General features: G+C 45.0%; 1 protein-coding gene across 3 annotated transcripts in view; it reads left to right on the top strand.

The window, feature by feature from the left end:
• Ttc7b (tetratricopeptide repeat domain 7B) overlaps positions 1–12,411 on the top strand; it is a 209,923-nt gene that overhangs the window by 114,656 nt on the left and 82,856 nt on the right. For all 3 annotated transcript variants that reach the window (XM_028777279.1, XM_028777276.1, XM_028777277.1), the window contains 4 exons: positions 2,798–2,881; positions 3,830–3,934; positions 5,534–5,651; positions 7,688–7,745. In XM_028777279.1, the coding sequence (XP_028633112.1) occupies positions 2,798–2,881; positions 3,830–3,934; positions 5,534–5,651; positions 7,688–7,745 (365 nt within the window). The remainder of the gene's footprint in view (positions 1–2,797; positions 2,882–3,829; positions 3,935–5,533; positions 5,652–7,687; positions 7,746–12,411) is intronic.

The raw sequence follows: 12,411 nt of genomic DNA, 5'->3' as shown, positions 1-12,411 counted from the left end.
CTGGCCCCGTTTGTGGTGTGCAGGGCCTCAGATGGACTTCGTTTCTAAAATGAAGAAGGTAGTGACTACTTACTGTAAATCTGAATTTGGGGCAAGATGACAGGTATTATGTAATCCGTGCAGGTGGAGCGTGTCTGTCTTGCTCTTTGCTCTGTGGCGTTGCTTTTCACTTTGTCTTTAGTCTGCCCTGAACTGAATTTTATAAAACACTGAGGTAAAATTCAATTGAAAACATTTTCTTTATGAGTAAGTAGTCATAGCACTGTTTGATGTAATGTTTCTTTTTCTCATACTAAAGTTTCTCTATGTTGTTAGCCTGTCTTTCCTCCTTTGTCCTCCCAGTTTTCTGATCAGGGTTTCATTTTATAGTCTTGGCTGGCCGGGAGCTCATTACGTAGGCCAGGCTAGCCTCTATCTCACAGAGATCTACCTGCCTCTGACGCATGAGTGCTGGGATTAAAGTCGCTCACCACCACGCCTGGCTGTGCTCTTTCATATTTTTGGTTCTGTATAACCGTGGGCTTCATGTTTCTGTCTATTCAGTGGTCGGTTTGCTTGATCCTGTAGCACTGTTATTTAATCCTGATTACCACAACTTCAGAAAAGGGTCTTAGAAAAACCAAGATGACTCTACCTTTGGTCACTAAAAAAATTAATAACAAAAATGGAGCTGGCCAAATTGCTCAGTGAGTAAAAACACTTGCCATCTAGCCTTACGGCCTGAGTCTGTGCGATTGAGCGAGCGTGTGTGTGTGTGTCTGTGTCTGTGTGTGTGTGTGTGTCATGTGCGCACACACACATGCATCCTAATTCTCTTGTGTAAAGGGATGCAGCATGTGAGGAGGCCAGAGGTTAATGTCAGTCATCTTCAGAGGCTCTCCACCTTATTTTTGAGATGGCCTCTTGCTAAACCAAGAGGCTACTGTGGACTAGCTTAGATTAACTGGCAGTGAACTACAGGGACCCTTCTGGTCTGCTTCATAGGAACACACTGCCATGACTGGCTTTCTTTACATGTGTTTGCACCACAAACACTTTACCAACTGAGCCATCCCCCAGTCCCTAGTAATGCTGGAGTTGTCCTCTCCTCTCAAACCCCCACCCCGCCATTTTGCTTTTATTATGTGTTATCTCTTGTGTTTATGTCCTGTTTGTGTCACCCCCTCCATGTGACTCAGTTCCTGCTTCCTACCCTTCCCTCTGTCCATTAGCCATGAGAAATCCATCGTGTTCCGTTCCAGACCTGGCTCCAGAGCACTGTGGGGAGAGCCAGCGTGAGGTGCTCTAGCTGCACGCACGGCACACCTCAGCTGGTGTAAGGTGACCTGACATGAGCAGTTGGAGGATCCTGGTTGTCCAAGCCTATCCTTTGCCCTGCTGTACCTCTATTGCCTCTGTTATTTCATTTTATCTTGGCAGCCACCTCCCTCCACCTTGATAAAGAAAGCAGTGGTCTGGGTGGATGGCCCCCTCAGTCCTCCTTTTCTCTTGAACCCCCTGCCTCATCACAGGTTGGCCTGACGCTGGGCACATTTATTCCAGGAGCCTGGTGCTCTGTGTCTTCTGGGGCCTGGGGTGTTCCCCCAGTGTCCTCGGTGTCTGCTCACCCCTCCTTGTTGAAGATTGTTCTAGTCGACAGCACAAGGAAGTGAGAACATGATGAGGGGCCTGTCTGCATCCTCCAGCCTTGGCTCACCAGAGCCTTCCTCCACTCCTCACCTGCCCTCTTACCTCTGGCCCTAAGGCCTGCTCTTCTCCAGTGTGCTACAAAGTATCCTTGAAGAGCCAAGTGCTTATTAGCACCTGCTTGGTTTGTTTCCAACCTATTGCTCCCTTCCTGAACCCCTTTGTGAGTGGTGACATGCTTCCATAACCTCCCTGCAGGGTCTCCACTTCAGTTTCCTTCCTCAATGCTTCACTTTCCTTTCCCTTCAAGAGAAATGTTGTCCATCATCCTCCTGTAGCTTGCCCTTTCTGGCTCTAACTTGGACATATTTGTGAGTTTTGAAGCTCCTAGAACATTCTATTCTCTAGCCTCCTTTGTGGTCCATATTCTCTAGTCTCTATCTCACCTGCCTCTAGTGGCCCTCTTATATGTCTGAAGTGATTAGGTCATTCTTCTGCAGGGACCTGGCTACCTAAGAGGGCATTTTGTGAACCGTGTGCCACAGCAGGCTGGCCACCACTGGAGAAGCCAAGAAGCATGAGCATGCCCTAGAGCTGGCTGGGGTAGGAGAAAGAAGCCAGCTCTGTAACACAGTTACAGTAGCAGGAGACCTCAGGGTACGGAAGAGAAAGAGTAACTTAGGAAAGCAGCTGTCACCTCAAAGATGGCATGGTTCCAGCCCTCCCTCCTATGGATCTGTCCGTCCAAATAGGATTCACTGGGCTTTTGGTGGATACACTGAAGTGCAGTCCCACTCCTCTTCCTCCTCCCCATAGGTTCTTTTCTCACCAGCATGGCTCAGTGGTTGTTCTTGTAAATGCCACTCCTGAAAACTATGGCCACCTCCCACAGAGCTCCTGTCTCCTGCCCATAGATACTAGTCAGTTTGGGCCTTGTGTTTGGGGTGCTACTGTATCGGCCTCTATCTCTTCCCAGAACAAAACTCCTCTTATGTCTGAGTCAGCTTTGGCGCCACACTTAGTATGGAGAGGAACATCTCAGAAGGTAGAGAGTTCTAGGCACTCAAGGTTAACGGAGTTGGCAGAATTAAATATTGTGGATGCAGACTCACTCAGGTCTGCTTGTAGCAGTTCTTGGTGTATAAGCACTGTTTTTTTTCTTTCCAACCAGTGCTTAGAAAGAGCCATGAAGTTTGCCTTTGAGGAGTTCCACCTCTGGTACCAATTTGCTCTGTCGCTGATGGCTGCTGGAAAGGTAAGTCTCTTCCTGCCTGCCACGCTCTCCAGATTCACACTGTTGAATCTGGTGAAGGATGCACCTTACCTACTACCTCATGAAAGGCTAAGACACCATTTCAAACTGTCCTATGGCCTTTTCAAACTGGACCACCACATTTATTTAGGGTCTACGATGGACATAGGGCTAAGATGAGGAATTCTTAATTTGCCTTTTAAAAAAAACCCATTATGACTCACTCATGTGAAATGTACATGGTTAAACTCAAGTCTTGAACTCCCTTTGAGAGTATAAACATGTTCCAGGGGTGTGTGTGTGGGTAGGGAGATTGGGGTCAGTGGGGGCGAGTCTTTGGGTTCTCTCCAACAGTCTGTAGTTACAGAAACAGCAGAGGATACTAGCCAAAAACATGGCTTATTGCTGCTATCTGGTAGAAGCCTGGGACGCTTTCATAGCTGAGTGACAGAGGACATGTCAGTGCCTCAGTTTCCTTTTTACTAAAATGGAGTGGTGTGCCTACTTCAAGAGTTACCAGACATGCATGCAGGAACATGCACAAATATTTAGGGTGTCATCCCTGCCATATGCACACTTGATAAAGGTGCAACCATTAGTAAGTCTGGTATTCAGTGAATTGTGAAGTCTCACATAGAATAATATTTGTGCTGAGCTCAGAAATATAGTTTAGTATGCTTTTAATTAGGTGTTTGTTTTTTTTATAACAGTGTAAGCTACAGAGGTCTATTTTTTTCTTGTTGTTGCAGTGGCTACAGAAGCAGAGAGTGAGTTAGGCAGGTGCGGGGAGGGTGAGGGGGGGCATTTTAACCTGCTCTTGATAACAGTTCACTCCCTGTCATGCTGAGCCTGGGCTCTGGCTCTCACAGACCCTGGCCCCTCTGAGAAGGCTAGAATGTGTCCTTCTGTCAGACTTTGTGAATTTCACACAATTGCTCTGTCCCTGTGCAGTCTGCCCGCGCTGTGAAGGTGCTGAAGGAATGCATCCGGCTAAAGCCCGATGATGCCACCATCCCGCTCCTGGCAGCCAAGCTTTGTGTGGGTTCCCTTCACTGGGTAAGTGGGGAGCCTCTCCCTCCTCCACAGGGGCTCCAGCCTAGGACGCACTTCCTCCATGTTCCCATGTCCAGCCTCACCCACCCTATCGTAGGTTCCCAGCATGCTTCAGGTTTTCTTTTTAACAGAAATGAGCTTGAAACATAGTGACAAGAGGCTAGATTGGATTCTCACTCAGAGAGGTACAGCTCGCTGTGTGGGACATGTAGGACCGAGAAGGTCCCGAAGCTATCGAGCCACCTTTGACTTAAAAATCTACTCTCTGCCTCACCATATTTGTAGCACAGCGTCCTTCGTGCATCCTTCCTTCACAGGCACTCTTCAGATCGGCTTCCTCAGACTTGCATGTGGCAGTGGGTCTAATTTATCACGGTTCTAGACCCTCAGCAGATACAGCATTAGAAAACAGAAGGCTGCTCAGCTTGCCGAGCTGGAGGCATACATGAGTCTCCTACAGTGGAGTTTTTGTTTCTTTGATTCAACTTCATATCCAGTTCGTTTTGTAGTTGAAGAGTAATTTGCCCCAAGGCCCAAGACTCCCTGCTAACTCGGGGTTTCTTCCCTTATAGCCTTCCTGCCTGTTTTTCCCATGTGTTCTCACCTAACAGAAGAAAAGCAAGCCTTGTAAAGAAAGTGATCGATTGTTTGATTCCCCGTGAAGGGAGTAGGTGTAGGCTCACAGCTGTGCTGTGGTGTGATGAGCTTCTGTGGACTGACAGTTTGGGGCTGTAAGCGGAGGGGACAGTGCTGTGGGCCTGGAAAGGGACATCAGCCTGGACCTTGTCTTGGAACACAGTGGCTGCTGCCCTCCTCCCAATGGTGGCTCTATTTACTACTGGGACAAACAGGTCCCTTAACACCCAAACAAGCCATGGTTAGAGATAGGAATAACAAATCTTTTCTGTATATCATTTCTTACCATTTTATTATTCAGATTTTCAAAGGCCTCAGCAATCAAGAGTATAATGAAGTCCCAGGTACTGCATCCAGCTCAGTACCACCATTGCCACACTTTTAAAAAAGCAAATCTCTCTCCTTTTCTAGTGAGTTGTGTAGAGGTCTCATTGAGAGTACACTTTACAGGTACATATTTCCCACAGGAATCTGCTGGTGCAAGGCCCACGTGCTGTGCTCTGTAAAATAGGTCGACTTGTGAAATTTTTTACAGCTTGTGGCAAAGAGAATTCGAGTCTAAATGCATTCTTTATGTCATGAATAAAGGGAAAGACCCAAACACAAGACATTTCAAGAACTGTTTTCTTTTTAAACATACTTCATTTGACCTCTGACCCCTGAGTCCATCCCCACTGTAGAACCACGGGGTGAACAATGATGATGGAAAAAAAGAAGCCCAGCAAAACGAAAGCGGCTTCGGAAGGGAAGGCAAATAACCAGGAAGAGAGTATTCAAAGGAAGATAACTAGCCATCCTGTGGGCTGTTGAAAGGATCAGTAAAGAAAGAGAATTAATTGCCAGGGTAAAGTCGGAAGGTTTGGAAGTTATTTTCAAAGCAAACCATCAGAAACCCACTTTTAACAGCAGGTGCTTATGGGAAGTGATGTTGCGAGTTTGACAGATTGTTTTAAACTTATCTTTCAGTTGGAAGAGGCTGAGAAGTTTGCCAAAACTGTTGTTGATGTGGGAGAGAAAACGTCAGAATTCAAGGCCAAAGGCTACCTAGCTCTGGGGCTCACATATAGTCTGCAAGCCACTGATGGTGAGAGAAGACCCTCCCCCCCAGACCCCAAGACCTGCAGTGTCTCATAGCCTCCTCTGTCTGTGGAGGATACAGAAGCCGGGCCATCCTGGGATCCTGGCCTGTGGGCCCCAATGCTCCTGTCTTCTTTGTCTCGGTGGTGATGGAGAATGGCAAAGCCCTGAGCAGTGGTCATAGGTACTTGAGGCTAGTGGTGCTCAGGTTCCTAGCCAGCAGGTGCTAGGAATCCATCTTGAGAGTAGGAATACAAGGCCTCAAGAGTGAGACAGTCAACACAACTACACTCCCAACCTGGCCCTAACCCTGCACCTGGCCAGTTCCTAAGGAAAAGGATGGATATTGGGTCTTAGGTACAGTAGTATAGAAAAGTTTAGGGCCAAAAACCTTACAGGGATCAACCCTTCACTGGCCAGGGACTGTGCACTTCTTCATTCACACATTTTAACTCACAAATTTGTACACATACAGTGTAGCTAACCCATGGCTCTTGAATGTGATGATTTATATGTTTTAGATATGCTAAAAAAAGTTTTGGTTAATGGATTTTTTTAACTTTAAAATAAATCTTAATAATTTTAAAATAAACCTTAATTATGTTTTACATACTTAGTAAACTTTTGCAGAAAGTATAAGTTGATATTATTTTCTGACTAATTTTTTTAACATTTTATAAAATATAACATGAATACAAAAAAAGCCCATAAAGGCAATATATATAGCTCAATGATGAGAACAAGGCAGACTGCTCTAAAGAGCCACCCAGAGCAAGAGGCAGGATCTCACTGGCCTCCCGGAGAGCTCCTCCACTGCCCTGTCAGTCACAGCAGAACAGAATACCACCGTGACCCGTACAAATTAGCCCAAATCCTTCTCTTCTCTACCCTAAAATTTTGCATGTTTGGCATATCGATTGCTTTTCAGTCCTAGATTTCTGGCTACTTTTCCATGCACATACGACATATTGGCCATACTCAGCATGTCTTCAAATATCAACTTTCAGGGCGAGGTCTGAATGCCATGACTTAACCACATAAATTCGTGATCCAGAGTCTACCTTTTAACAGCTTTTAGAACCAGTGCACTCTGGTGGGCCTCTTACAGCAGTGAAAGTTCTGTTGGGTCAAGTAGAGGTTCTCTATAGATCCACTGAGGTTCTGAGTAGCCCTGTGGGCAGCCTCCCACTATTAACTTCTTGGCTGGCAGGAGCTGCCCCTGAGCAGCCATTAGATCAGGGTCTCCTGCAGTGCAGCTGCAGACAGATGGTTCAGGACTCTTCCTTACTCCAGTAAAAAGTGCCCTTTTAGTTCTTAGGCAGACTATAAGAGAGCCATTTTTCTTATTTTACACAGGGAAGTGTTTGCTCACAGCCAGGAGGCCTCACTCCTGTGAACTGATATTCTGACATCCATGTTGGGTTTTGGCAACTCCATCTTTTATATTGATATCAAGGTCTTAGAATCCTGGCCATTAGCCAGCATGAATTAAACCAGCATCAAGCCAGAGTTCTTGGCCCAAAGTCATAGCTGCCCAGTAGTACCAAAGACTCACAGCCATTCATCCATTCATGGTACTTGAGCCCTGACTGAACCTATCCTGGCAGAGATGGTTCCACATGTCTACCTGGGGAACCAATGTGTTCTTCCTGGAGTTCCAAATGGTCTAATCTCCCACCTCACCCCACCCCACCCCACCCCACCAGCATATTCCAGGTTTCCTTTTTAACAAAAATGTGCCTGAAAGTAGTGATAATGATAGATCGGTTTCATGCTCAGAGCAGTACAGCTCGCTGTGTGTAAAACTCGTAGAACTGAGAAGGCCCCAAAGCTCACACTGTTTGCTCGAAGTTATTCCACAGTGATGTCCACTGGTCATAGACAAGGCCTTAGGGATGGGACTGGGCTTCCCGTCCTAACAGTGCCTACTGCAGTAGGCACTCATAGCTTGGTACATATAGCATGGCTTTTGTAAGTGGGTTTAGTATTGTCACACCCCACCCCAACTTCTCCTGACACCTACTAACAGAACCCTTTTCTCAGCTTCTTTGCGAGGGATGCAGGAGGTCCTGCAGAGGAAGGCACTTCTTGCATTTCAAAGGTGAGTGGGAGTTCATCTTTTCACTTGCTGTATGTAGTGACAATGGAGCATGATGAGCAGGAGAGGCAGGGTATTTTTAAAGATTATGTAAACAGTGTTTTGCCTCCGGGAGGATGTCGGCTTGAGCAGCAAACACGAAACAGCAAAGCTAGAAGTAGGGTATCACTCGATGTCCTGTTTGGCTACACTTTTAATCTGTTTATTCATTTGGGTACTTCTTATTCATTCCTGATAAAGTGATTTCAGCTGGAGAAAGATAGACACTTCGTCTGGGGAGATCGTTCCTTTATTAAAGACATTTGTCATCATCTTGAAAAGAGGTCCCTTTTTTTTCTGGCTTTTTCTGCACGTCAAGCTGCAGGCTTTTACATTAAAAGCTGAAGAAGCTAGAGATTTGAAAGTCTCTAAAACAGCATCTTAGCAGCCATCTCAAACTCCCTACAATACCTTGGCACTTGTCTCTGTCCTTGTGCCTTTCGTGAGCACAGAATGATGCAGTATCATTATCAAAGCTGAGTGTCCCATGCTCCTGGGTATACCTGGGCAGTGAGGAGCAGGAGCAATGCCATCACAGTATGGGAATGAGATACAGGAGGGAATAATGCCATCACAGTATGGGGATGAGGTATGGGAGGGAATAATGCCATCACAGTATGGGGATGAGGTACGGGAGGGAATAATGCCATCACAGTACGGGGATGAGATACAGGAGGGAAAGGAGTCACCATGAACGTGGATTGGGCCCAGTGTAGAGCCAGGATCTACTGACACTGTACTTGGTTTATTTGTACTTGGTTTTTACTCATTGAAGGAATACTAAATCATCCATATTAAACTGGTCCCTGAAAATACAACCCTATGAGGTGAAATCTAGAATTGGAATTGATCCTGTTTTAAATACATCGAGTTACATTGATTTCTTAAAACCATGTTACTTAGTTACTTCTTTGAAAACCTCATGAGCCTTCCCTGTACCAATTACTCTGTTAGATCATTTCCCCAGAGTTGCGTAGCATAGGTCTGTCCCATCGTCATGTGCCTTTTTCATGCAATCATTATTGCTTGGTTTTGCTGCTCGAAAGTGCCTGTGCCTCGTTTCTTTCTGTTTCAGAGCAGGCCTGTCTATTACTCCTTCACTTTGCCACTCCTGTTCTTGGTTAGTGACAAGAGGCCCCAGTCCATATCTCACAGACCCTGTCTCTGGGCTCAGCTTTTGTTCTTTGTATTTCTCAGCCCAGAACATGAAAGCATTCCCATTTCAGATGATTCCAGGTTTTACTTTCTCCAGTTCTCATTTGTTGAACCCACACATGGATGGTTCAGAAGTGGCCACCACATCTGTTTCATTTTCCTTAAATCAGCACATCTTCCTGGTTCTCTAAAAACAGCCACAGTGGTGGTCTGCCTGGGGCGGCCTGTGTAACTGAGGGTTATGTAACAGCTGTTCTGTCGGCCTGAATTCTTTTCTGTTCCTTTTCTACTTAGATTTGAATTCAAAGAGATTTAACATGTTTGTTCATAAGGCAACTAAGGAGCAGTAAATCCTCCCAACCTGAGTACCTTGCAGAAGGATAACCCAAGTTACTGTTTGTGTGAAGTGCAGAATGGTCTTCAAATTCGTACAGTGATTTTGATTCAAGTAGACACTGGCTTTTTTAAAGAACAGACTTTAAGTAAATAAGAAGGATTGTGTTACTTCTTAAACACAAATAGATCATTTAAAACCACTTGGGTGAGAAGTGTTTTTCTACTATGCATTTTATGTAAGTTTCCCCCAAATTTTATATTGTTATTTTGTTTATTCTTGTTTATTTTATTTTTGTGATTCTGTTGTTTATTTGTTTTGTTTGAAAAAAAGTGGTACATTTAAAAAAGGGATAGGGTTGCAGATATATCCTGTGGGAATGAAGTCTTAATCATAACTAGAGCCAGGATTTGGAAAGATTTGTTCTCTGAGGCACTCAAAGGGGCAATGTCTGAATATATCAAAGTGGTGAAGCTATATCCAGATATTGAGATATCAGCTGTTCTTACCCATAACCCCGTCACCTCAGCCAGTTCATCCATGTTGAACAAAAGTATGGTGAAGAAAATGCCATCGTGTGCAGTGTTGCAAGCTGTTGCTTCACTGAACTTTCTCATCCTATTGAGAAAAGCAGTCCCTAAGATGGTGACAGCAAGTGTCATGGGTATACTAGTAAGCACTGTTCCTGGGGGAAGTAGTGACATTACATCATCTGTGTTTGCCACTCAGGGTGGCATGGGATATGTAGCCTCATTTACTATGGCTCCTTTCCCTAGCTTTGTGTGTGTGTGTGTGTGTGTGTGTGTGTAATATATGAATAGGTGAATGTATATGGGTGTACACACATATAGAGTGTGTGTTTATGATGTGTAAAGGATGGTAGATTGGGGCCGAGCTGTCCCTAGAATGTAGGACTTTCAGTGAAAGCCACCTGGACAAGCTTAAGATGTGTAACTAGTGAAAGAGCTCTGATTGAACCATATGTGCATTCATGAGTTCTGTGTCCATTGTAATCAGAAATGAAGAGGACTTTGAGAGAAATTAGCCAACCAGGGCATCAGGGTGATGGTATAAAGACCAAGCCTTGACATCACACATCCCTCCATGCCATTTTTGCTTCTGTCTCCTTTTCTGGGTATCCTTAGGTAAGGTGCTTATAATAGACACGCCATAAATTATAGTCATCATTGTTGTAAGCTCTGTGCTTTATAAGCCAGAATCAAAACTGATCAGCATTACTTGCATTCTTCCCTCAGCTCCAGACCCTGTTGGACCCAGAATTTAGGAGTCCACTGGATAGGTCTAGCTAGGTGGTCTGAGTCAGCCATGTTCCAACAACAGCCCAGGGTGGTTGTCTGGGCGCTATGATCACCCATTACACTGTAATGATCATTTGAGGTTTCTCTTTGTGAGGTAGGAAGGGCCCCTTAAGGAAAGGTACTTGTACTAGTCATCTGCAGACTCCCTAGAGCCTGATGGTACTCTCTCTTCAGATTATGTACTGTAAGTACTGCTTGCTATAGAGGGGTAGATAATGGGTGGATGGGTGGGAGTGCACAGCTCAATGGATAGGTGCACTCGCAGATGGATGGAGGGTTAGTCGATAAGCAGGTGGGTGGATGGATGGGTGGATGGATGGATAGACAAACGGACGGGTGCATGTGTAAAAGGGAGAGTAGGTAGATAGTGAGGTAGCTAGAATGGTGGCTAGGTGGAGGCGTGTGGATGGGCGGGTAGAAAGATGGTTAGACCCATGGGAGGATGGATGGATACATGGGTAGCCTCTCTCTCATGGGAGAGGAACTGAATTAGTTAAGGTATAGGCACTTTGCCAATAGAAAGAAGCTCAGCGAGCATCTTATGAGGGACTTTTTAGTTGTCTGAATTTCCTTTAGCAACCTGGTCCTTTAGCAATCCTCCCACACAAGGATGGATTGTAGAGCAGCTAGACCCATGGAGGCTTGTAGTTTCATGGGCATTGAGCAAGTTAGCAGGAAGCATACCAAAGGCCCTGTCCCAGGAAGCTAGGCTGCTCGAGCTGTCCCACACAAGTGCACAAGGCATGTGGCACTGCAGGGAGCAAACCCCCACTTACTTCTTCTTATGTTGTTTGTCATTTCCCACCTACCCCCTTTCTTTTGCTAAAATAATCATTCATTTTGCAAACAAGGCACTTAAACTATGTGTGTTTTAAGGTGCACTTCATTAGAAATTGGCAGTTGCGTTTTTGTTATTAGCCTCATTGGAAATTCTTTAGAAGTCACCATAAGGCACCCTGGAAACACCAAAATTGTTAGCACTTCTAGTTTGTTTTTTTTTACAGGCCTGTGGTTAGTGAATGATTCATAATCCTTTGTTGAGACCAGGGTGGGGCCTTTGTACATAACTAAAAAAAAATATCCACACTCTGAATTCACCAGATCAGCTGCCAGCTTCTCACTTCATTGGCAATGGATAGAAGCAACCATGATTTAACTTAATTTGTGGAAAAATACAGACTGGGCTGAGAAAAATTATAGTTCTGACAAATTATTTTTGATGGCTGTGGAAACCTGGCTTTATTATTTTTGAAAGAAGATGAGATAAAATTAATTACTTTACATAATAAAGTGTTTCTCCATAATCAATTTTATAGTCATTTCATTGGATAATTGAGAAAGGCAGAAACCATGACATGTTCACCTCCCTTATCAATACTAAAGAAAAACCTTTTCATGTGTAAATTCATGGAAAGCCAGTGCTTCTAAGTCATGCAAGCTAGAATGTAGTAATGGATTCGCAGCCTCCATCTCTTAAATCCAGGGCAGAAAAATCCAGAGGTTGTGACTTGCAGCCAGGCTGCTAGTAAGGATTCCCCAGGAGTGAGTTTGCTTTGTTCAATATTAACAGAAGGAGCCGCTGGGCTCAGTGGGTAAAATGCACTCTGTACAAGCATGTGGTCCTGAGTTTGATTCTTAGCACCCACATAAAAGCTGGGTATGATGACGTGGGTCTAATTCCAGTGCTGAGGAAGTTGAGAAAGGGGGATCCCTGTGGCTCACTGGCCACACACCCACGACATCAGAGCAAGCTGAAAAGAGGGAGCTAACAACCAAACACAGGACCACATGCTTGTACAGAGTGCATTTTACCCACTGAGCC

Source organism: Grammomys surdaster, unplaced genomic scaffold (assembly GCF_004785775.1).
Source record: "Grammomys surdaster isolate TR1022 unplaced genomic scaffold, NIH_TR_1.0 279, whole genome shotgun sequence".
Lineage (NCBI taxonomy): Eukaryota > Metazoa > Chordata > Mammalia > Rodentia > Muridae > Grammomys > Grammomys surdaster.
The sequence above is the reverse complement of the archived record's forward strand: the minus strand, read 5'-3'. Positions and strand labels throughout refer to the sequence as shown.